The sequence below is a fragment of the Linepithema humile genome, chromosome 7 (genome assembly GCF_040581485.1).
Source record: "Linepithema humile isolate Giens D197 chromosome 7, Lhum_UNIL_v1.0, whole genome shotgun sequence".
Lineage (NCBI taxonomy): Eukaryota > Metazoa > Arthropoda > Insecta > Hymenoptera > Formicidae > Linepithema > Linepithema humile.
Window position 1 is genome coordinate 13,037,893 of NC_090134.1, and position 25,760 is coordinate 13,063,652.

At 38.2% G+C, this 25,760-nt stretch overlaps 4 protein-coding genes across 4 annotated transcripts; 2 read left to right on the forward strand and 2 right to left on the reverse strand.

Annotated features, from left to right (window-relative positions):
* Positions 1-637: 637 nt before the first annotated feature.
* Positions 638-7,396, forward strand: LOC137000972 (uncharacterized). Its single transcript, XM_067358642.1, has one exon. It carries the CDS (start codon positions 3,174-3,176, stop codon positions 4,983-4,985), a length of 1,812 nt encoding a protein of 603 aa, XP_067214743.1. The 5' UTR covers positions 638-3,173; the 3' UTR covers positions 4,986-7,396.
* A 6,690-nt stretch (positions 7,397-14,086) lies between these two features.
* Positions 14,087-14,776, forward strand: LOC105677351 (protein GVQW3-like). The gene has a single exon (XM_012375924.2). It carries the CDS (start codon positions 14,087-14,089, stop codon positions 14,774-14,776), a length of 690 nt encoding a protein of 229 aa, XP_012231347.2.
* Positions 14,777-18,311: 3,535 nt separating this feature from the next.
* On the reverse strand, positions 18,312-18,953 carry LOC137001197 (uncharacterized). The gene has a single exon (XM_067359577.1). The coding sequence runs from the start codon at positions 18,951-18,953 to the stop codon at positions 18,312-18,314; it is 642 nt and encodes a 213-aa protein (XP_067215678.1).
* A 5,453-nt stretch (positions 18,954-24,406) lies between these two features.
* On the reverse strand, positions 24,407-25,596 carry LOC137001125 (uncharacterized). Its single transcript, XM_067359367.1, has one exon. It carries the CDS (start codon positions 25,480-25,482, stop codon positions 24,841-24,843), a length of 642 nt encoding a protein of 213 aa, XP_067215468.1. The 5' UTR covers positions 25,483-25,596; the 3' UTR covers positions 24,407-24,840.
* Between the last annotated feature and the right edge of the window lie 164 nt (positions 25,597-25,760).

Consider the following 25,760-nt stretch of genomic DNA (forward strand, 5'->3'; position numbering starts at 1 on the left):
AAAGCAAATTCGCGAATCTGTTAGAATTAATAAAGAAAGATGAAGTTAGATTAGCTGCACTAATAGACAGATTAAACAGTATCTATAAGGATTCATCAAATAGAAAGCGCGGACTGATTAACGGAATAGGTTCGCTAGCTAAATCGTTATTCGACACTATGGACGCCGACGATGAAAAACAAATAAACGAACAACTGATGCTAATACAAAGTAACCAGAAGACGCTTACGCACGTAACGCATAACCAATTAAAAGTATTAAATACTACAATAGCGCATATCAGTGATTTAGAAGAAACCATCGAACAGAATAACGAAAGATTATACGATCTAGATAAGCGTATCTACAGCGGCACAATGTTAATTATCAAAAGCGAAGAAATAAACGAATATTATACTATTATTAATAAAATGTTAACCGATTTACAACGTGACGTACAGAACGTATATGACTACTTGTCCTACGCTACACACGGAATTATACACCCTAGGTTAGTTCCGGTAGAGCAAATTTTTAGCGAATTGCGAGCGATAACGCCACACTTGCCTCAAGGGACGCACTTCCCCTTTGCCCTCGAAAATAGTGGATGGCCGTTACTAGAGAAATTGACCACTATTAACGCATATTATGCGAACGACACTGTGTACACTATATTAAGATTTCCACTTGTATCTTATCCTAAATATAAGTTAATAAAGATAATTCCTCTACCTGTCCATAACCATGGCGAACTATTTACCTTTACGGAAATAAACCAACATGTAATTGCCGTTAATCTGGAATTACCCTCCTATGTAACCATGACGGTAGAAAATTTAAGTAAGTGTGTAAAAATCGTAAATCAGTATATTTGTAAACCAGACAGTCCAGTATACTCTATAAATCAGAGAGCACTCTGTGAAGTACAGTTGTACGCGGGATTAGCGAAAGAAAATGCGTGCGACGTTAGATATATTAAATCTAACCAAACGATTTGGATAGCTCTAAGCAAAGAAAACTCATGGCTGTATTCGACTAATAAAGAACAGGAAATAATTATACAGTGCAAAAATAAAAGGGATATGCGAATCAAAATCGAACGCACCGGTAGAATTACATTAGTAAATAATTGTAAAATAATTACGACGGACATGACCATCAGGACTTTAACGTCAACAAGTGACACTAGCATTCAAGCCTTTTTGCCGAAATTTAATTTAACTCTAATAAAAGAGACGGTCATAAATAAGCCAGAGGAGGCAATCAGACCAATAAAATTAAAGAAAATCATCCAGAGCCCTAAGGAACTCATGGATTTAGGAAGAGAAATAAAAGAAATTAACAAGGAATTAGAAGAAAGTAATGTTGTGCAATTCAAAAAGCCGATATTTATTTATCCTATGGTCACTAGTTCTGTAGCCATCGTAGTTATTGTGTTAACTCTATTAATAGGAATGGTAATTGTTCTAGCGAAAAGAAAAAGGGAAACTCGAGAACTCTCGCAACCCCGGAATGCGTAAAATTGTAAATCATTATAACATGCACTACTCAGGCTACTACTGAGACAACTGCACTAAACAAACGAAAACTTCGTACCTCCGTTTTCTTCTTTTAACGGGGGAGGGATGTTGTGTGTCGAAAGACCACAACGTAATAATTATAGGTTAATTAGGCAATAACAATAATAAACATTTAGAAGGCCATTAATCGAGGCCACTTCTCGAGAATCCTGTGACAAAAGTTATTTAATTATTAAACAATTAGGCGCTGACGCGAGCACTCGTTCTTAGAAGCCCGAGTGTCACTTGCGTCTAAAGTAGGTTAAACAGATCAGCATTTTGGTAACACAATGGATCGATATAGTTCAAGTCTCATTGTGTTCCGAATACTGATCCGTATAAATTAAGGCGGCACACAAGGCGCCGCGGGTTTTTATCAGCAAAGTTCCGGACGAAGCACGACACGTCGCGTACACGCGTAACCACGGTAGTACGGTCGCCGAATAAGTGAGGTGACAAGTGTAATAAGAAGATACCAAATAAAAGCTATTATATATATATATTCAGAAGTGCTTAATTATTCTACACTCTCCGAGTCAAAGCCCCCTTGACCAGCACGGCGAATCCCGAATCTATACGCAGCGCCTACCGCTACCATAGTAGGCGCAACACATGATATACATGATATTTTACCATTCCTCTCTGGTGTAAGACTACAATGTTTTTTTTTCTATCGAACTAGAAATTAATTTTATATTTTGATATGTATTTTAGATACCAAAGTAAATGCATAAAATAAGGCTAATTGTAAGAATTTAAAAGAAGTATATCATATATTGAAACAGATTATTGCAAGTCACAAAATTAACGTTTTTTTTATCAAGATTTTTTTACAAATGATACATACAAGAAACTAAAAATACCTTTATATTTCATGCTTTATAAATAAGTTATATGACATATACATTTATTATAAAAATATATACAATATTGTAAGCTTTCTGGCCACCCGATACATCGTGCGGCTCCAGCTGAGAGCGCTACCTGCGCTGTCAGCGCCGTCGGAGCAACGCGTATCCGGAGCGACGCGCGCTCGCGGAAATAGATGTCTCGCGTTTAAGATGTAATGAAGAAGAGGAAATAAATGCGTACTCGCGAAACGACACTTGGTGTTCGGCTACCGAGAGTAATAGAGAACTTTCTCTGATCGCTCTTCGCGATTCGGTACGATTACCGGTCATCTGTTTAGACACGCGGCTTTCGTGCGTTTGTCCGCTGTGCGGTATCCGATATTGCTCGATAAACGCCGCGTGCCTTTTTGTACTAAAGAGAAATTAAAGACTCTCATTTAATAATTACTGCTTTTAGACTATTCGCCCTGTGATCCTTCCTGACCACGTAAGCGACAAAGCACAGAAAGCTTACAGTTAAATATCAGAAGTGGGATTAGTGAATAAACAGAGAAGCTGAGAAAAGTTTCGTGTGGTTATAGCCGCGTTAGTTATTATTTTTCTCCGTCTTTCTCTACCACGTGCCGCCTAGGAGCAGTTTCGGAGTTCTCGTCCGTTTGTGCCGTGTTGCAATAGACACAGTAGTTTGTGCCCGGTTCACTTACGTCGGAGTGATTTATTAAAAACAATACCAAGCCAAATTTGTTTATCAAAGTGGTATTTGTCTCGTACGTGGGTTGCAGACATGGACAAAGCCACGTTAGAAGAACTGACTCTCATTCAACTAAAGGAACATGCCAGAAGGTATGAATTACCGGCCGTGAATGACCGGAGGAAGCTTATAGCCTCACTGCTCACGTACTTTGAGAATAATTCTCAGTCGCCGGAATTAACGGGCCAGGAGCCGACCGGAGGAGCCTCGCTAGACCTGCCGGCGGAACGATATTTTTCTCTAGAAACTATTGCTGATACCATGCACCAATGTATGCGACAGCAACAACAAATGATGAAGCAGATGAGTGAACTAACCGCGGTCGTTAATGAACGAGAAACTCGGCATAGACGTAGTGAAGATGAGCCGTCCACGGATCTTCCACCGCGTCGTGAAATTTCAAGAAACCTAAACAGTCCGATGAACCATCCAGCTGCATTATTAAGTGCATTTCCACCGGCGAATGCCGTCTCGCTTTTGGCCAGACAAATACCTGAGTTTGGAGGGCAAGAGGAAGAAAATGTAGCACTATGGGTACAGCGCGTGGAAAAAATAGCGCAAGTTCATGGTGTATCGGACGACGTCATTCTCCTCGCCGCTTCCAGCAAGCTAGTTAATGCTGCTCGTCGGTGGTACGATATTCAAACAGGTCTCGTCTTGGAATCGTGGGACGGGCTGAAACGGGAAATTACGAAAATGTTTGCCCGAAAGGTGCCGTTCTACATAGCTATGCAGCGTGTAGAGGCCAGAAAATGGAATTGTATGAAGGAATCGTTCGACGAATATGCGATAGATAAACTCGCCTTGGCTCATCATTTGAATCTACCTCCAGAGGATGTTATCAATCTCCTTGTCGGAGGAATAATGAAAAGTTCGCTTCGTGCCACGGCATTGACTCTTAGTGAAGTTTCAGTGGATCAATTCTTAGAGAAAATGCGCCAAATTACGCAAGGAATTGGTGATCTTGAAAAAAGAAACGCGTTTCCGCGCAAATCTAAAAAACCTTCCAACAACGTGCACAAATTTAACAATAGAAAAGGACACGCAGCATGTGACAATAAAAACAGTGACCAGTTGTGCTTCTACTGCAAAAACGAGGGTCATCGCATAGCGGAGTGCCCAAAATTAAAGAAGAAAAAGGAGCTCTCCTCATCGCCGTCTTCTACGCCGCCGTCGGACCGAGCCTCCTCATCGAAGCAGTCCACCGTCGCTGCTGTCATGGAGCCACATCAGAATCTGTTACATTTGCGTGAGCCTTTAATTCAAATAATTTCTGTCGAGGGAAATAGATGCGATATTAAAGCTCTCATTGATACAGGGAGTCCTATTTCATTTATCTCGTTAAACAATTATTATCGTTTTATTAGTAGTTCTCTTTTGTCGTTACAATCGGAAACGAGAAAATTCAATGGTTTGTCTGATCTCCCCATTAATATTTTGGGAAAACGCAAAGTTTCTATTGGTTTAAATAATTTTCCAGGTCGAATTTTCAATATCACGCTAAATGTTGTAGCAAAGGAATTCAATGATATAGAGATAATCATCGGTCGCGATTTCATTGATGATGAACGAATTACATTGATTTATAATCCAAATTCAGGGGATACAGACAACCAAATGCATCTACTTCTGCCAACAGACGTTTGTTATACGGCCAGCTGCGTAGAATCAGCTATAGATGATTGCGAAATAGATTTTGACGCATCGGTTAAAAAGCGTTTAAAAGAGATAATTTTGAAATGCGAAAATGCTGACCTCACGGTTAATGATGACGACTACGGCGTTAAAGTTTTTCTAAAAGATGAGTCGACGTTCGCTTTCGCGCCTAGGAAATTCGCTTTTTAGGAACGCAAACAAATTAAAGAAATTACCGACGATTTGCTCGCACGCAAAATTATTAAACCTAGCGTATCGTCGTATTGCGCTAGAATTGTCCCGGTCCGAAAGAAAAATGGTAATATGCGTCTGTGCGTCGATCTTTGCCCGTTCAACGCTCGTGTTCAAAAACAAAAATATCCGTTCCCGTTAATCGAAGATTGCTTGGCTAGGTTGGGCGGCAAGAGCGTTTTTACGTTACTCGACTTAAAAGATGGTTTTCACCAAATTAAAGTCCATAAAGACTCCACGAAATATTTCTCGTTTGCAACCCCCGAAGGCCAGTTTGAATATACACGCCTCCCATTTGGTTATTCGGAATCTCCAGCAGAATTCCAGAAGCGTATTGTGCAAATTTTGCAACCATTCATTAAAGAAGATCAATTATTAGTCTACATTGATGACATACTGATTCCTACGGTTTCCATCGAAACTAATTTACAAATTCTCGAACGCGTTCTGTACACTTTGAAAAGTTATGGCTTCGAACTGAATTATCATAAATGTAACTTTCTCCAAAGGAAAATTGAGTATTTAGGATATATTATAGGTAACAACGAGATTTCGTTAAGTCAACGGCATACACAAGCGATTCGTGATTTTCCGCCTCCGAAATCTGTCCACCAACTTCAGCAATTTTTAGGACTTGCAAATTATTTCCGCAAATTTATCAGAGATTATTCCATCAAAGCAAAGCCTCTTTATAACCTCTTGAAAAAAGCAGCAGAATTCGTTTTTGACACGCAATGTATCCAAGCTTTTGACTTGCTTAGAAAAGAGCTTTCATCTTATCCAGTTCTGAGATTTTACAATCCCAAAGCAAATACTGAGCTCTATACAGACGCCAGCATTCATGGCTTAGGAGCGATCCTTTTGCAAAGACAAGGCAACAATGATTTAGCGCCAATCGCTTATTTTAGCCAAACGCTTAATAAATCGGAAATAAACTATCATAGCTTTGAACTAGAGATGCTCGCTATCGTTCGCGCGGTAGAACGTTTTCATATTTATTTATACGGGTTGGAATTTACAATAGTCACTGATTGTAATGCGTTAGTTTACGCAGTCAATAAAGCAAATCTAAATCCAAGAATTGCAAGATGGACACTCTTAAAATTACACCTTTAAAATTATTCACCGCCCAGGTAAAAACATGTCGCACGTCGACGCCTTAAGCAGACAGATTTTCTTTTTAGAGTCTCTTCCCCTTGAACGAGAGCTCGAATTTCGTCAGTTGCAAGACACTCGATTAAAAGACATCGCGCATAATTTAGAATTTCGTGAAAACAAGAAGTTCGAACTAATTGATGGATTAGTTTATAAAAAGGGATCCGATCGTGCCCGCTTCGCCGTGCCCGATGCTATGGTTAATACAATAATCAAAACCTACCACGACGAATTAGCGCATTGTGGTTTTGATAAGGTTCTTCAAGGTATACAGGAAGCCTACTGGTTTCCCTCCATGCGCAAGCGCATCCGAGATTATATTGAAAATTGCGTAACATGTCTTGTCGCAAATTCTTCGAATAATCGATTTGAGGAAGAATCGCAACTCGCAAATGCGTCATCTACCCCGTTTGAAATTCTTCATATCGACCATTTTGGTCCATTACAAAAAACTGATGATGGCTCTCAATATATTCTTGTAGTGGTTGATTCTTTTTCTCGGTATACATGGCTTTTCCCGGCCAGAACCACCAGTACCAAAGAGGTATGTCATAGTTTGCAACTGTTATTCAATATTATCGGTCTTCCCACCGAAATTGTATCCGATCGCGGAACAGCTTTCGCCTCCGCGGAGTTCGCTTCCTTTTTAAACAATTTAGAAGTTAAGTTAAGAAAAATTGCCGTCGCGTCGCCATGGGCGAATGGAATAGTTGAAAGATCGAATAGATTTATTAAAAACTCACTAGCTAAATTGATTCAGTCCCCAGAAGGTTGGAAAAACCATTTACAATCAGTTCAATATGTAATAAATAATACGGTTAATTCGTCCATTAAAGCATCGCCTTCCAGAATTCTCTTCGGTATCGATCAACGAAAGCATTCCGATAGAGATTTGAAGTTGTTGATAGAAGAACTCGCAAAAACTCATAACACTTCAATTGAACAAAGGGATATAGTTCGTGATGTAGCTATTCAAGCCAATGACAAGCTGCGGCAATATAATAAATTGTATTATGATAAACATCATAAGAAACCTACAGTGTATCACGAAGGTGATTATGCCTTAGTTCGTGATGCTCAAAAGAAAGTCGGTCAGAATAATAAACTAAAGCCAAGTTACAAAGGCCCCTATGTTATTGCCAAATGCCTTGACAAGAATCGTTATGTCGTGAAAGACATCCCCGGTTTCAATATTACACAGAAACCGTACAACACGATCTTGTCGCCCGACAAGCTTAAACCATGGATTAAACCACCAAGCGATGAAAAATATACGGATACTAATAACTAGTCACGCATCGTGAGTTCAATCGTTCGGTTTGTTCATAAGCGTTAACCATAAGAGTTAGAATTAAGTTTTGTAACCAAGTTAGTCATTAATAATGTTCAAAAAAAAAAAAAAATTTATTTTGGAATTAGGTATAGTTTATACTTGTTTGTTGAAAAGGCTTGTAAGATAAGTTTAAGCTGCGCTCATGCACTTGTTCCTGTTCCGCAAAGGGAAAAGTATATATTATAAGCAATGCGTTTATTTTCAGCTAGATATAAGATCGATTTATGGACTCAGAATTATACTTAAACAGCTACAATAAACATTGTTATTTTGTGTGATTAGGATCGGAATCTTCCCGATCATAACCATAATCGATAATACTGTATTAATTTTCAGTGTCCATTCGAGGACGAATGGAAAGTCAGTATGGCCGAGCTGTAAACTTTCTGGCCACCCGATACATCGTGCGGCTCCAGCTGAGAGCGCTACCTGCGCCGTCAGCGCCGTCGGAGCAACGCGTATCCGGAGCTCGCGGAAATAAATGTCTCGCGTTTAAGATGTAATGAAGAAGAGGAAATAAATGCGTACTCGCGAAACGACACTTGGTGTTCGGCTACCGAGAGTAATAGAGAACTTTCTCTGATCGCTCTTCGCGATTCGGTCCGATTACCGGTCATCTGTTTAGACACGCGGCTTTTGTGCGTTTGTCCGCTGTGCGGTATCCGATATTGCTCGATAAACGCCGCGTGCCTTTTTGTACTAAAGAGAAATTAAAGACTCTCATTTAATAATTACTGCTCTTAGACTATTCGTCCTGTGATCCCTCCTGACCACGTAAGCGACAAAGCACAGAAAGCTTACAATATACAAAATGATATTAACTTTTTACATAGATACTTTGATGTGAATATACATAATATGGAGCACATAATATACATAATATATACACATAAAGCACATGAATAAAAGTATTTTGTAGAAATTAGAATATGAATGTATGTAATTAAATAATATAAATGTTTGCAAAAATGTTGCAAAATTTATGTATAATACTGTTGCGTCCGCGAACCGGTATTTCACGCACGACAACGAAACTCACGAAATCAAACAACACAACACAACACTTCGAATAAACAGAGAACACTTTAATAAACAACACAGAACTTTACAATAAGAAACCGGAAATATGATTTAAAGACCGGAGCTATCATAAACGTCCGCTCGAGCTAACAGCTGTCTCAGACCTGACATATGACAGTTTGTTTATAACTGTCATAGAGACCCTTTAAACTGTTAATCAATATTCGTTGTCTTGACAACGAATATAAGAAAGATTATTAATAAATGCCATTTGGCTTCAACTCTCTAATGACCGATCGATATTATCGATCGGTCCGTCAGCTGTAACACACACAGCATCAGCGGCGAAATAGTACGGGCGCAACAATACATACACTTTTTTATCCTTCAGAGTGCCTTCAATCCATTTTTTTCAGCCGGGTTTCGTAGCACATAACACAAACACACACACACACACGCACAACTAACACACACATAACTAACCTAAAAGATTCTGTATATGACAGATAGCACTGAGAACTGTATAGCGCCTCTATCCCAAAATCTCGGAACTAATCTATAGCTCTTTTTTACTTTATTCTTTCTATATTGCACACATGCTTTACATAAATCTGGAAAAGGGTGGCGGTTTGAAAATAAGTCTCTAAGCTCTATTTTTTTGGTTTTTCATTATTGTTTCATACGCTCTTCTTCGGCACATGGTCTTGTTTTGCAGATTGAAGCAGTATAATTTTGATATAAAAGATATAATTCTTTGAGGTGACATTGTCGGTAAATTTTCAAAAATTTTTTTAATTTTTTGGTTATATTTGACCAACTGCCGAAAGATTAGCATATGTACTTTATTTACACCAAAGGATTTGTAATTCTATTAAAGCAATAAAAAACGCCACCCTTTTTAGAAAATTGAAGTTTCGGTCGGTAACAATATGACTTCAGCATCCTCTTAACCAAGAATTCTTAAACCATTCCAGTTTTAAGAAAATAACATGCATTTATTATTCATTACATGAATAACCTGTTCAGGCGAGTAATAAAGAATTATGTAAACAAATTTATTTAAATTATTGTTTATTTCCCATACGAGCTCTATAGTACATACAAAATAAATACTTTATAATTTTATTCATACCTGTATCGGTAGACTCATTTTCTTTATTTGAAGGGAATGTAATTTCTGCCACTTCTTTTTGTTTAATTCTATTGTTCCAATCACTTTGTTTACCAGCGATACTTGATAATGTATTTCTTCTTGCAAAATTGGCAATTCAAACGTAGCCAAAACATGATTTTCCTCAACGTGTAATGACTCGGCATCAGTATGATTATTAGTCAATGTGGATGACTGCAGCGATAAGGATGTACTTAATGGACATGGAGAATCAGCGCTAACTTTAAGATTTCGGTAATCAGGTAGCGGATGCAATAATTTAGTAACAGTATTGCAATCTGATTCTTCATCAGAAGAAAAAGACCTTTTCGCTCTATTCTTACGGGTCCTTTTTAACGTATCATCATTGTCATCATCTGTATTTATATCCGATGTCGTTATCGCAAGAGTCTGCATACGTACGCTTTTTTCATAATCATCTGCGCAATTAATAAAAACATTATATAGTTGTAGCTTTTTATTAAATTTATATAGTATCTACTACTATACCTGTTGATGCGAAAATCCGAGTAACGTTGTACAATTTCCATTTTGTTTTCTCGCTTTTGATGTTCGGCTTTTCTTTACGTTTAACCATTTGTTGAATCTGACTATCTGATATACCAGAAGGATAAAAACATACTGATCGGTCTTCCGAAAGCCAATTATTAGGAACTACGGATAATCCGTCTTCAAATAAAACAATATAATACGCCATCTCTAAAAAAATAAGTAATATATTAATTAATTGTACAGAATATAAAATAAGGAGTGATGTTATGTTTTACTGTGCGACTGTACTCTGCGTAACTGCAGAAATAAAAACTCATTCAATTTTTATTTCACAAGAAAATGTGTACATCCAAGTAGATCGACGCATGCATTGCGACAATGCGGCGATTAGTATACTATGTGTATTTATAATTCCCACTTGTTCACACCGATTATTATACTTATTACATGGAGCGGCATGGAATCATGACCGACTATTGAATTCCAAGTCAGGTTAGATATCATTACATATCTAAGACATAGATGTTGTTCGCGATTGAGTCCGAAATTTTATCGCGGATCAGAAGGAGACACTGGAATAACTCAGTGAGTGAAAGGTATCAGATGGAGAGAGATAGATTGAGAAAAACAAGACTTGTTGTGGTCTATCGAACGAGACGAACGAGAGCGATAGGAACAAAACAAATTCGAATGAGTGAGTGCGAGGAAAGAGCGGCTTACAAGGAGATGGCAAGAAATGCTAAATACGAAATGCAATGAACCATAGTACGTTCGAAAGAGGGGATCGAGAGTATAAACACCGTAAAAGGGTTTGGGTGAATGGGCCTTAGTTTCGGAGAAATTTGCATCTAAAGTTAGGCATTCGACCAGCTGCGCGTTAAGTACTATGAATATGTATCAAAAAACATGAAGCGCGTTGGCTGCACAGCCTAAGGCGCACGTGTATCATTTTTGTCATTTGAAGCGAGGAGGTTCGAAACCTTGCAGTAAGTAACACATTTTTTTTTATATACAGCGTGTGTCAAAAGTTCCGGGACGGCTGGATAATTTGAAAAATACGCATCACAGAGGAAAATGACCTCGACAAAAATTGTAGGATTTTTCACGGGCAATCCAATGGTGACCTTAGATTCTGCCTTGTCCGTGACCTTTAAGGTCATTTCAAAGTCAAATCGAATTTTTCAAATAGAAACTCCTATTTTTTATTCCAAAATCTAATAGCTGGTGTCAAGAGCTTTTCAAAACACTATAATGAAGTTATTTTTCATTAAGTACTTTTCGAGTTATGAGGCTTGAAAGTTACAGCATTTTGACATAAAATACAAAATATCTTGTAAAACATTCAATTTTCGGAAATCTTACCTTAATACTTTTATGCACAAAATAATGAGACGAATCAATTGGTATAAAAAAAACACATAGTTGCTTGCAAGAAAAAATATGTAATTTGCAACATGCAACTGCATACTTTTTTTTTAAACCAATGTGTTTTCTTTATACCAATTGATTCGTCTCATTATTTTGTGCATAAAAGTATTAAGGCAAGATTTCCGAAAATTGAATGTTTTACAAGATATTTTGTATTTTATGTCAAAATGCTGTAACTTTCAAGCCTCATAACTCAAAAAGTACTTAATGAAAAATAACTTCATTATAGTGTTTTGAAAAGCTCTTGACACCAGCTATTAGATTTTGGAATAAAAAATAGAAGTTTTTATTAAAAAAATTCGATTTGATCTTGAAATAACCTTGAAGGTCACGGACAAGGCCAAATCTAAGGTCACTATCGGATTGCCCGAGAAAAATCCTACAACTTTTGTCAAGGACATTTTCCTCTGTGATACGTATTTTTTAAATTATCCAGCTGTCCCGGAACTTTTGACACACGCTGTATAACAATTCTATTTACTAATTTAGTAAGTTTTTATTTTTTGTAGCAAAATAAGAATAATTAAATAATATTTGTTGTATGTAATACAAATAATAAGAATTTTTTATATTTATTAATATTTATTTATTTATTTTTAATTATTATAAAATTCGGACATTGCCTTTCAATGTTGTGGATGAAAATGAACATAGAAACATTGGAAATATAAATTTGCACACCATGAACATTTTGGAAAAGGAATTTCAGAATAGATATCTATTCTCTGTAGCACATGCGCACAGATCACGACTTCAAAAAACCGTTAGGGCTACGTAGGGTTTTGCTGGTCAGTATTCTCACGAATATCGATCAGTGCAGAAGTTTCTGGCAGTAAAAATGGAAGAAAAAAGCATAGATCCATTCTTGATAGAGCAGATCTAGATTTTGACAAAATTTGATATTTCGAAAGAGGATTTAACCGATAGCATTGCATATTAAAAAATAAAAAAATAAATATTAAAATATTATTATTATTATTATTATTATTATTATTATTATTTAAATATTTTTAAAGGTAAATATTTTATATCCGTTATTTTATAATAATTTTTTTTCTCTGCGAATATATATGTCACATGTTTGTGTAAAACAAATCATTCTTTTATCAAATGTTCATGGTGTATAAATTACTTATGTTTCCAATGTTTCTATATTAATTTTCATCTACAACATTGCACGTCAATGTCTGAATTTTATAATAATTAAAAATAAATAAATAAATATTAATAAATATAAAAAATTCTTATTATTTTGTATTACATACAACAAATATTATTTAATTATTCTTATTTTGCTACAAAAAATAATAAAAACTTACTAAATTAATAAATAGAATTGTTATATATATAAAAAAAATGTGTTACTTACTGCGAGGTTTCGAACCTCCTCGCATCAAATGACAAAAATGATACACGCGCGCCTTAGGCTGTGCAGCCAACGCGCTTCATTTTTTTTAATACATATCCATAGTACTTAACGCGCAGCTGGTCGAATGCCTAACTTTAGATGCAAATTTCTCCGAAACTAAGGCCCATTCACCCAAACCCTTTTACGATGTTTATACTCTCGATCCCCTCTTTCGAACGTACTATGGTTCATTGCATTTCGTATTTAGCATTTCTTGCCATCTCCTTGTTAGAAATACAGAAAAATGAGTTCAGGTTGCGTTTAACGACCAATTTCCCAAAATCCGATTTATTGTCTTCGTTGGTATAATCAATTGGTATAATCAAGTTTTATTACACACGGATAACGCACTGTATAGGTTGTACAAGATTAATTGACGGAATTCGCCGAATCGACCGAATAAGGATAGCTTTCAGCGCGCTATGCGAGGACGCGGTTATTATCAAGCGTTTTTCTCACGCATGTAATTACTCACGAATTTGATGAATCCTCCTTTTGAGATTTCTGCGTACTCTCTATGCACTTCCTCGAATTACTCTTTGGTTTATCGCTTATTCTAAGAATCGAGAGAGCGTTTTTAGGGAGAAGCACCTTTTATAATCTCTCGTTTTCCTAAAAGATTCTCAATAGAGAGGAGAGCAGAACTTCTTGATTGTGCGCAGAACTCTTCACACGTCGTCTTCTATCTCTTTGATTTTTCAAAGAGGGGCAGAAAGCGTTAATCGAAAACTTCTCTACGATGCTGATAAACAAATGTCGAAAGTGACTCTTATTCGTTTATTTGTGTGTTATTATTTAACTAAACCGATTGACTTTGAGATAAATAATAATTTCAGACGATCTTTAACACATGTACATCGTCTGTCTAGAAAGTTCCGGGACTGATTTTTTTCCCGGCCAATAAGTGGCGCCGCTCGTTGCACAACTAAAGAACCTTTTAGTAGCAACAATTAACCATAAACATACGTTTGGTTAAACGGCCTCGATCACTCTGCTTAATACTAAAAGCTTATGAATTTATTTCGTTTTTTTGGCCTGTCAAAAAAATCGTGATGGAGCAGAGAGCAGTCATCAAATTTAATTTTAAACTCGGTAAAACGGCTACGGAAACGTACGAGTCCATGAAAATCGTTTACGGTGATGACTGTTTATCACGTTCAAAAGTATTTGAATGGTACAAACGATTTAAAGAAGGCCGAGAGTCGCTTAAGGATGATGCGAGGACGGGGCGCCCCACCACGAGTTCGACAGACGCAAACATTGCAAAGATTCGTGATCTCCTGCTCACTGACCATCATCTCACGTGCAGAATGATCGCAGAAGAGGTCAACATGGCCAAAACAATTGTTCATGAAATTATCCGGAATGTTTTAATGAAGAGAAAGGTGTGCGCAAAATTCTTTCCGCACAGTTTGACTCCTGAACAAAAAGAACAGCGCGTGATCGCCTGTCGCAACTTAATTGAAATGACAGATGAAGACAATTCTTTTCTCCAAAAAATAATCACAGGTGACGAGTCATGGTGCTTTCAATATGAGCCTACTACGAAACGGCAAAGTGCTGAATGGTTGAGCGTTGGTGAGTCGAAACCGACGAAAGTGCGAATGACAAAATCGAAGACAAAAATCATGCTCATCATATTTTTCGACGCTCAAGGCATTATTCACAAGGAATTTGTTCCCCCGCGCATCACTGGTGACTTCCCGTTTCTACTTGGGTGTACTGGAATGGCTTTGCAATAGGATCCGACGAGTTCGATCAGAACGATGGACCGACAAAAATTTTTTCCTGCTGCACGACAACGCGCCCGCCCACACGGCTGGAATTGTGACTCAGTTTTTGACACAAAAACAAGTTCATGTACTCCAGCATCCTCCATATTCACCTGATCTAGCTCCGTGCGACTTTTTCCTCTTTCCACAACTCAAGTTGCACATGAAAAGAAAATGCTATAATAATATTGAGGATATTCAGGTTAATGTGACGCGTGAATTGAGGAAAATTTCAAAAGAAGCATTTTCGAAGTTTTCAATAGTTGTACGAACGTTCTAAACGTTGTATTGATATTGGAGAAGATTATGTAAAACATTTAAAGTAATAAAAAATAAAAACTCAATTTTTTCTATTTTTTTAAACGATAGTCCCGGAACTTTCCGGACAGACGGTGTATTACAGCGAATGGCGAAGTGGTACGGCAATATTTTCATTTCTAAATTCTGTTTTCCACAATTTACCACCAATGGCACTAACAGGCAAGGCCTTTATTAAGTCATCAGCAACCGATGCTCCTTCGATAAATGTGCATATGCTAAGTAAGTCAGATGGAAGTGGACTTTTATACAAGATATTACTAAATTGAAATTGTCTTCCTATTATGAAAATATCATTAGACTTCAATTGCACAATATTAAGTACTTTAAAAACCGCATTTTTATTTTTTACCAAAACATACGAATCATTTTGCGTATTACTGCATTTAATAACAAAAGAGGTTGTTTGTAGAATACGATACTGCTTAATAGTGTCATTCTTCATTATTGGAATTAGTGGACTTGTAGAATGTGGTTTTTGCAAAATGAATTTTGATAAATTAGTTGAAGTGGTGTCGTATCGAGTATTTAGTCCACAATTTTCTATCTCACAATAGCGACGAGCAACTTGATGTAATGGTTTTTCAGCCTTTCTTAAAAACGACTTTAAAAAATGTAAGAAATTTTCGAAACGAAATGCACTAAAATTGTCTAATGGTCCAAATTTTCTAACTTCATCACATATATGTAACAAGTTGTGTACATTGTGTGATATAAATTTGTCACCATATATTATTCCAAATGACTGAACAAAATGAATAAGTAATTTGTCTGCATATTGAATATTTTCTTCCTTTGAGCTCAGATATGGGCATATCAATATCGTCACTGCTGCATGCAAACATAAAAAATTTTCATAAATATGTTTTCGCAGAAACGGCTTTAAAACGATTAGTCCTGTATATAATAAAAATTGTCTAAACTCTGTGGCTTTCCAATAACGAACGTCAATCAAAGTCCTTGGTCTTCTTGAAAATTCTGATGGAACGGTATTTCGCAAAGCTATGAGAGCATTCGAAATTGCTTGTATATTGTTAGCATTCAATCTAACAGATAGTGGTCCTTGCATCCATAGAAGTAACATTTTTTTTACCACTCCAAGACATATTAAATGCATGTAATCTAAGGCTACATTTGTCACTAACCCAAGCTTGGGTATTGTTAAAAGAATCGTTTCGTCATTTTTATTGTGATACTCTGAGTCAGTTTGATTAATGAAATCTTGGTCTGTTCTGAGTGGACATGCATTTTTTTTAAAAGGAAAGCATATTGTATTTATGTACTTACCACAAATTGTACATTTAGAGCAGCTAGAATATCCAGTGTGACCCTTCGTGTATAAAATGAATGATTTCGCTGGAGCATCACAAATTATTGCCAGTACTTCAACACTGAAAGTCACTTGTTCATCAAAATTAAATCCATCACTAATAATAGTTTTTAGTTTGTCAACAAATATTTTTAAAAATGCATTAGCATTGTTCGGTTTTTCTCGGCCATGAAATATTTCCACCAAAAATACACGGTTCAAAATGTTATCGGATACTAAAATACCAAAAACAAGCGGTTGAAGATTTAAAAAGTGGAAGTCCATCTATATTAATGAGCAAATGTATTGTCTTTGTTATAATTCCTAAGTTGAAATATTGTTCGATGAATAATTTTAAAACCTTGCATAAACCATAATGCCAGTATTCACCGCCAGCTAATGGTATAATGTCATCTTCATTGGTTGTACGAGGTGTTTTTAATAACGTTCTTGGATCTTTTGGCAATACTGAACTTAAAATCGGAAAATGTGACAATAATATTAATAGGAGAGCACCAATCGCATTATGAGAAATTTTAAAACGTAGAGTCCAGTTTCTCAACTCAAATATAAACCCTGTATTTTTATTTTCTTTTGAGTCATGCATAAATGATTTTTTTTTCATCATCGTGTTCACCGCCTGAACTAATACTCTCAGTACTTAAAAAATTTTCTTCGTCAGTCAAAGGATTATGATCGTCGTTATCATCATCAATCGATGAATCTAATACTGATGTAACATCATCAGGTTTGAAACGCTCCCTCATTTCATGACGCACAACGGGAATTTTAGTTGACATATTTTCAATTTTTGTGATATCATTTTTATGATAGTTATTTGAATTTGTTACTTCATTATTGGATACGGAAAGTGTTTCGTTAGGCGTATCTTCTATTAAATAACTGCAGTCCAACGTACTTAATTCAATATCTCTGTCTGTTTCTTTCTTTGCAAGACGCCTTTTATGTCTACTTGAATAGGATGAAAAACTTATTCTTTTCATTATTATCTTATTTGTGTAGCAACTATATAAAGACATACACAAAATAATTACAAGAAATAATAAACTTATATCAGTATATATTAGAAATCAATCAATAAATCAATCAAAATATCAATACATAAAAAATAAAATATTATATTTATGTATATATGTATACTCAATATTGTTATTAGTGATACACTACGTGTTTATAATATAGTATAGATTATGTAATTTGTAATAAATATTTTATATTTTATTAGTTTCATTAGATACTCACAATCACGATAGTTGAATGACACCTCTCTTTCAATGCTCTTTTTAGAATAATTTACAATCAAAAAATAAGTTGCACAACTTCCACACTTACACGTGATTGTTAACAACGAAAATAGTTGTTGTTACTAATGCAAGTACGCGATCGAAGTGTTTTATAAGAGGTTAGGTGAAAAAATGTCAATGTGAAATGTTCTCAGCCTATGCCTGGAACGTGTTCGAGACGAGAAATATTTCATATTGTAATTAGTTTTCTCCCATGTTCCCAGAACATGATTTTTAGATTATGACTTCATAGTGCCATAAAGCACGTGCGAGGCAGGTGATTTTTTGAATATAAAAAAATTTACGAGTTTATTCCATTTTCATGTGCCTGGCATGTGCCTAACACTTTCTGTGCTGTGTGGGTGGTGAGTTTACAAGCATCAAATTGAGCAGTGTTTTCAGAGAGCACATTTTTTCGGCCGGTTTGGAGAGCAAAGATTACGTATCGCGGTTTTTCCAATTGCGTCGCGGCTTTGACTGCCCAGGAATGCTTGGTCGTATTTTGCAGCATGGGAAATTCATACAGATCTCACGAACGGAAACACATACTCAAATATCTTCCGCTTTCCAAAGTTCAAAGAAGAGACAGCTTGTTGACTTCGCTCAGAACTACGTGTGGCATTCGCCACTGTATCTTGAGTAGTTCAATCATTGGATTCGTACCAGCTCGTGCGATTAGACAATTGTTATCGTTGCGCGAGCGTATCAATACAAGTTCGTGACGCGCGTTGATTACAATCCGCTTGTAATCCTCGCAGAATCCCAAAAGAGTATTGAGCGGAATACAAAAATTAAAGTATCCATCGATCAACGGATATCCATTCGGATTCCACGATGCGTATTTCAGCGTCTTGCTCTTCTCCGTCGTCAGCGATATATAGTTTTTGATCGTGCTCGTTATTCCAACGTTTCTGTTACAATCAATTTCAACTCCATCGAGCTCGTATCGCATTTCATCAAACATGAACGCGACACAATTATTTCCCATTATACACATGTTATCTCTAGGCTCATCAGTAGGATTCGTAACGAGTTTTCCTTCAATGTAAAGAAAACTCTCACACGGCAACGTGTACAAATCCTGTTGCTGTATAGGTATTCGTATCTCATCGCTGTGTTCCAACGTCGTGTTAGCGTACGGATTGTACGTGTGCATCTCATATTTCACGATGCGTTCGTCGAAAACAGGCTCGTCAGCAATGTTGAGTATATCCATCTCTTTAAGCGTTTCTCACAGTAAATCCCAATGATTTTAAAAAGTTTATACTCGATGTATTCAGCTTCTTGATTGGTGATTTTTTCTCAATTTTTGTTGTTTTCTCAATCACTCGCTGTTCTCTCTCGTTCAACACGAGCATTTCCTCGCACCACGTCGTCGCAAGTGCAGTCTGATGGTAATTTCCTCTCCGCGAAAGTCAATCAATCGTCCTTCTTGATCCACCACACGTAGTGTAATATCAGTAACGCTCCTTGCAATGACCGGAAGGTAAATGATTTGTGCTGGCGTTTCCGAGACTTTATATCCCGGGGGCACGTTCGGTGAAAATTCGTGTATCGTGTGCACAGACTTGTCGTTGGCGTACGCACCCGCAGTAATGCTGCATTCTACTCTTATAATGTTTACGTTGATAATGTTTACCGAGGAGTTTGATTCGTACCTTCTTCTCGGTTCCAGTATACGAGCTGTCGAAAATCCCAACAATGATCTGATGGTATTTGGTTTAAAGAAATTTATCCGAAAAGCGCACTTGATTTCACTCTTCATAGTATTAACATTGGGACGAAGTGACAATGGATAATCATCATCATTATCACTTTTTTCTCGTTTTTGTAAAATTGCACGTTTCAGATATGCATCGATGGCGTCCATTTCGTACGATCCTTCAGGAATTGTAATTTCCTCATCATTGTCGTCAAAGTAAAATTTGTTGTTTGTCAACGTCACGTTGGGTATCGTGTTGTAGGTCTCCAACGTGATTAAGCCGAGTTCGTATTCTCCATCGCTCAAATCTATCGGTGGAAAATAGTCCACCGTGAGGAGGCTGCTCTTGCCGCTAAGTGTGAGTGTCAGCGACATGATTCTAGTGACGACTGACGTCGATCAACGATGGGTTAATTCTCAAATACATTTCTCGAAGGAACAATAGGCACAATTGTCCGCAGATTGTTTGATTGTACGTCTGATAGGCCGTGCGATTGTATGTTATCGTTGTATTGGTGCCGAGATAGCGTACAATTTCCTTCGGTGGTTGCAAATTACCAAAACTGTCAAAGTACATGGCGCGATCGCCTCTCTTGGCGTACGCCACCCAATGCGTGCCCGGTCCATCGGCATCGTCCAAATTTACGATAGCACTCTCGTTTCGATATATCTTGTGCGGTAAAGCGTTACGCATGTAGACGCCTTGGAAATATGGTATTCACATACGTATCGCCATTTGCATCAACTGTAAAGTGGTGGTGGTTTTTTTTTTCTTCTGTGAGACTCCTTTGCCTTGTTTGTATGGAGTGAGATAAAGTCCGCGTCCTTCCATAGCGCGATTATGACGTTGCGTTTCTATGAGTTGTCGCTGCGCAGCTTTGGCGTCATTCACCGCCTTTGCGACACCTGCCGCTCCACCGGCCAGCGAACCGATAACTCCAAGAAGTGGTAACAATGGCAAGATACCACCGCGTTTCGCTACCGGGAGCAGTCGCTTTTTCATTTTTTTCTTTATTTTTCCCATGCCCGATTTCGTCTTTGCTTTCATCGCCGTCCAAACAGCGGTAGCAGCGGTTCTCTCTCCGAAAGTCGAGTCCTTAGCGATGATACGTTTCCACGCTCTATCAGCGAGAACGTGATCGGCGACGTGTCGATCCGCTAGTTTGTCGCTACGCGAGTACGCAATGTCGTGATCGCGGCACGCCGCGTCCAGCGGATTGATTCCTCGATCCCCTCGCTCGAGCCGTTTCCGCAGATGAGTTCTCGGACCGCAAAATTGATACCCGGGTATGTGCAGTTCGAACGGAAGCGCGTTTATCACACGATTCATGAATTGCATAAAGCGCAATCTTTAACATACGGCGCGGGTCCGTCGATGTGATCGCCTCGTTGATTGTAATGTTTGAGACACCGACGATAACCTTGCACTTTTGGATCCTCCGTTAAATGTTCAGGAAGTTTCTGCCACAGTTGCTTCACGTACCGACCAAATTCTAGCAGAAGAATCACTTTCGGTATAAATCGCAACTCCTCGACCGTCAAAAGTAAAATATCGTCTGCCAGTACGAAAAACATTTTTCCAACTGAAGAATATTCAAACCGCGCGCACCTATAAATAGCTGGTACCCGTCGAACGTCAACCAGTAAAAATGAAGTTTGTCCGACAACCATACACGATTCGTGTAAAAAACATGGACGATAAGATGCGGGTGGGAGGAGCTTGTGCATCCAGACACGGTCAAATGCTACCAAATACAATACGCGGTATCATTTGCGGCCCCTCGAATTGCGATAAAACAAACGTAATGTTGAGTCTGTTGGAAAGTCCGCACGGTGTGTGCTTTGAAAACGTGTACGTGTTCTCAAAATCATTACATTAGCCGAAATATCAGTATCTCGAAAGATTGTTCGGACTGATTGATGATATTGGTTACTTTACATTCTCGGATAATTATACTGTGATACCTCCGAGCGAGGCGCTATCAAATTCTATATTTATCTTTGATGACATAGCCTGCGATAAGCAGGATGCGATACGGGAATACTTTGCAATGGGTCGTCATTCCAAAGTCGATTGCTTCTATCTGTGTCAAACGTACGCGAAGATACCTAAACATTTTGTACGCGACAACGCGAACCTGTTGATCTTATTCAAGCAGGATGGTACCTTAAACAACCTTAAACATATCTACAACGAGCATGTAAATACGGACATGATGTACGAAGATTTCAGTACATTGTGTCGCGCATGTTGGCAACACAAGTACGGCTTCCTTGTGATAGACAAGGATAGTGCGCTTGACGATGGACGATACAGACGTGGTTTTAACGAGTTCGCAGTACCACAGAGTAATTAGTTGTTCTCGAAACGTCGATGATGACGCTCGACACGAAAGATGTCGAGAAGCGGGAAAGGTTAGCGAAGGAGATTGCTCGTACAAGCGAATCGATCCACAAGAAGCATTGGACGTTGAAGACTGGAAAGATGGTGGAGGAAGCGGATTTGGAGAAGCATTTTAAACCAATCGTCGAACCGTTGAAACAAATCGCTGAAAACATTGGCGGTGACGATGATTCGGTTATAACGGATGCAACGGTTACACCAAGTTTCGATATTGAGGTTATGGATGAATCGAACTACAACTACAAACGAAAGCAGTTGAGCAGCGAGAAAAAGAGCAAGCGGATGCGATCGAGTATTTCATCACTAATACGGACCTCGACTCCGCTCCAACCGCGAAAATTGACATTTGAATCACCAACAAATTTATCGACTGAAAGCGTGTTCGAAACAACGAACCCATCTTTCGTAACATCTGTGAGACGGACGATGCAAACGTCCGATGGCCGAGCAGCGTTGTACGGTCAATTAGGCCCGCTGGGGCAAGAGTACATCGGAGCGCTCTTGAGCGGTGATAAGAAGACGGATCAAATTTACGGAGTGTACTTTAACAATGAGGGTACACAACTTGGGGACAAGCGCTTTGACATCGATAAAAATGATAACATAATTGTGGACAGTGTGATATACGCGGGTACGCCCGGTCTGTTTGAATTGATATTCGAAAGAATTCCCGACGATGCGATATATACGGAGGATGACAAACAAAAATACAAGAGCATACTTTTGGCGACCAATGCTCACAGACGCGGTCATAACATGCTTTTACCGGTTTTGGGAAATAAAGGATACAAGTATAAAAATATCATTGCACCTCTAATGTGTCTCAACAAGAGAGGTGGAGGTATGATGACTCGTCACAATATCGCGTTACCCGAGTGTAGCACGAGACGAAACGTTACACCGCAGACCATGACCGTGACCAACAAAGCGGTCGATTATGTGCACTGAGATGATCCGAATGAATTGGTCGATTCTTTCGCGTCTTCGATTATTAGACGCCTCCCATCAGGCGGGAAACAACGCTCACGACAACGAGTTTCTATCAATAATCGAGGAACTGCGTAAAGCGGGTCTGATTATAAATTGAGCACCACCTTTCAACTAATGTCAGTATCGCTTGTGCAATGCTGCAGGAATGTCTATCAACAAGTTTGGAATACAACTTGTAAAAAACGACGCAAAGAGAGGAGAAGCTCGGTGGAGCGGTGGAGTCGTTAGAAATTACATACGTGAAAATTGTCTCTGCGTGGATGGCGAAGTTTTCAACGCCAAGTCACGTAAAATTAGACGTCTCGCCAGCCCCGAAGCCGATAGCGATGCTGTGAACAAGCAACACTTGAATCATCGCTTCAAGACTATTAGTAACGACATGGACAATCGTATAAATAGAAATCGTTTACTTTGCGAAAATTCCAAACGGGAAGTGCTTTTGAAACTTCAAAATTTGGAGATTACTGTACAGAACTGGAGGAAGGATAGCAACGATTACATTCACACAAAATTTGAAATGTTGCAAAAGCAAATTACAGATCTGCGGGCTTACATTAATGAGGATATATCCAAAATCAACAGAAAAATTGCTGCGGATAATGTGGAATTGATGAATCAGATGAAGCAAATAATTAATCAAGAGATTAAAGATCTTCATAGTATTTAAAAAAATAATATTATGCATCTTCATGAAATAATAAAGAACGAACTAAAAGAATCAAAATGAAAAGCGATATTAGTTTGGAGAAAAAGGTGCTCGTAAATGAACTCCACGCACCAGCGAGAAGAAACTTTAAACGTAGATCTATTGTTGTAAAAGGATACGATAACTTGTGGCAAGCTGACGTAGTCGAGATGAGACCGTACTCGCGATTTAACAGCGGCTACAAGTACATTCTAACCGTCATCGATGTGTTTAAACACGCATGGGCCATTCCGCTAAAGACCAAAGGTGGAATCGAAACAGCGGAGGCGTTTTCCACGATATTTCGAGATTTTAAAAGAACTCCGAAAAATTTGCAAACTGACCGAGGAAAAGAATTTTACAACGGAGATTTTCGGAAACTTGTCGAGAAACATGACATCAATCATTACTCGACACACTTAATTATGAAGGCCTCGATCGTTGAACGATTCAACCGCACGCTAAAGAACAAGATGTGGAAAGTTTTTACGCTCAATGGATCATATAGATGGATCGATGATTTACCGCGATTAGTCTTGGAATACAATAATCGTAAACATCGAACTATTGGCATGCGACCGATCGATGTCACTCCTACGATCGCAAAAAGACTTTTGTCCACGGTGTAATAAAGTGTAATAAAGGTGTAATAAAGAATTTTGTCCACAGTAGAATAAAAATTGCTGCGCCAGCGAAATTTAAGGTGGGCGATCCGGTGCGCATCAGCAAATTCAAGACTATATTCGAGAAAGGGTACACGCCAAATTGATCTACGGAAGTATTTAAGATTGTCGCAGTGCAACGAACCAATCCCGTGACATATCTGATTAAAGATTCACGCGGAAATCCGATCTCCGGAGGATTGTACGAACACGAATTGCTCAAGACCGCTCAACCCGACGTTTATCTCGTGGAGGTGTTGCGTCGAAAGGATGATGAGGTGTTTGTAAAATGGTTAGGATTCGATTCCTCGCACAACTCTTGGATAAATAAAAACAATGTAGTGTAATAAAATATATTTATTGTACAATAAACAATTATATACATGTACTGCAATGGTATTATTTATTAAATAATATATAAATTATACATAAATATTAACACTAGTGTATAAACAATATAAATAATATAATGTATAAACTATATACAACATAATAATAAACTATACATAAATACTAATACTACAATTGTATTTTACATTGTCCCCACGGTAGAGTATCGGTGGAACCGGATACGATGTAGCGCTTATCATCGTACGGACTGAGCGCGAGCTTCGACTTTGACACGGTGTACACTTCGTGCATCTTTGATCGGATACACGATTAACGCCGCGTCAGCTCGATATCATCGTTGAGGCAACGAGTATAATTGTCGAACGTTATAGTTCTGGCGACTACACTCTTTTTTACACCTTTGACCTTTTTGGTGTCTTTTTGGTCGGTGACTCTCAACGCGTACATTTTCGCCCTCAGTCCGACAAATTCCGTCATGATCGCGCCGTTGTTCTCATCCTTCATCAAACCTGGTATCTTCTTGTTCGCACACGGTATACTGTAAACGTTGTCCTCGGAGTAATCGCTCGTATCAAATTTTGAAAGATCGCGTTTCATATCGTGATATACGTTCTCGCATTGTAGAAAGTATATCAGACTGTCTGTGTCGGTGTACATAATTTTACAATTGTTGCGGTATAAAGGCGCCATGTACTCGTAGTGAAACTCGTACAAGCAGGTTTTGGATATGTCGAGAATACACATACCCACGTAGATCGGCTTGTCGAATTTCACTTCGAGTTTCCGCAATTCTACGGCGATTAAATTCTCCGAGAACACGCTTCGGCTATGAAAATTTGGTTTGGCGATCATAGCCTCCGCTCCATATCGTCCCTCCCACTGCGTAACGAGCCGTACATCCATATGATTTCGCACATTCTCCATAGTTTTGCCAAAAACCGCGTTATTCATCAATTTGCACAAATTTTTCTCGAATTCATTGCTCGCGAGTGTCCAAAATTATGTATTTAATTCTATATATCCTCGAAGCCATGGAGATTGCGCGAATTGCAATATTCGATGAATCTTTGTAACCTGCAACCCGTGTCGAATACATTGTTGCAGGTTACGGTAGTGGATGAAGTATCGCTGCTTATCGCACAGCGTAGCAAGTAACTTGACCTCCCGCTTGTCGGGCAGAACGGTAAGTCAGTGTGCGCGTCGTGAAGATTCATCGGATACGCAAGGTC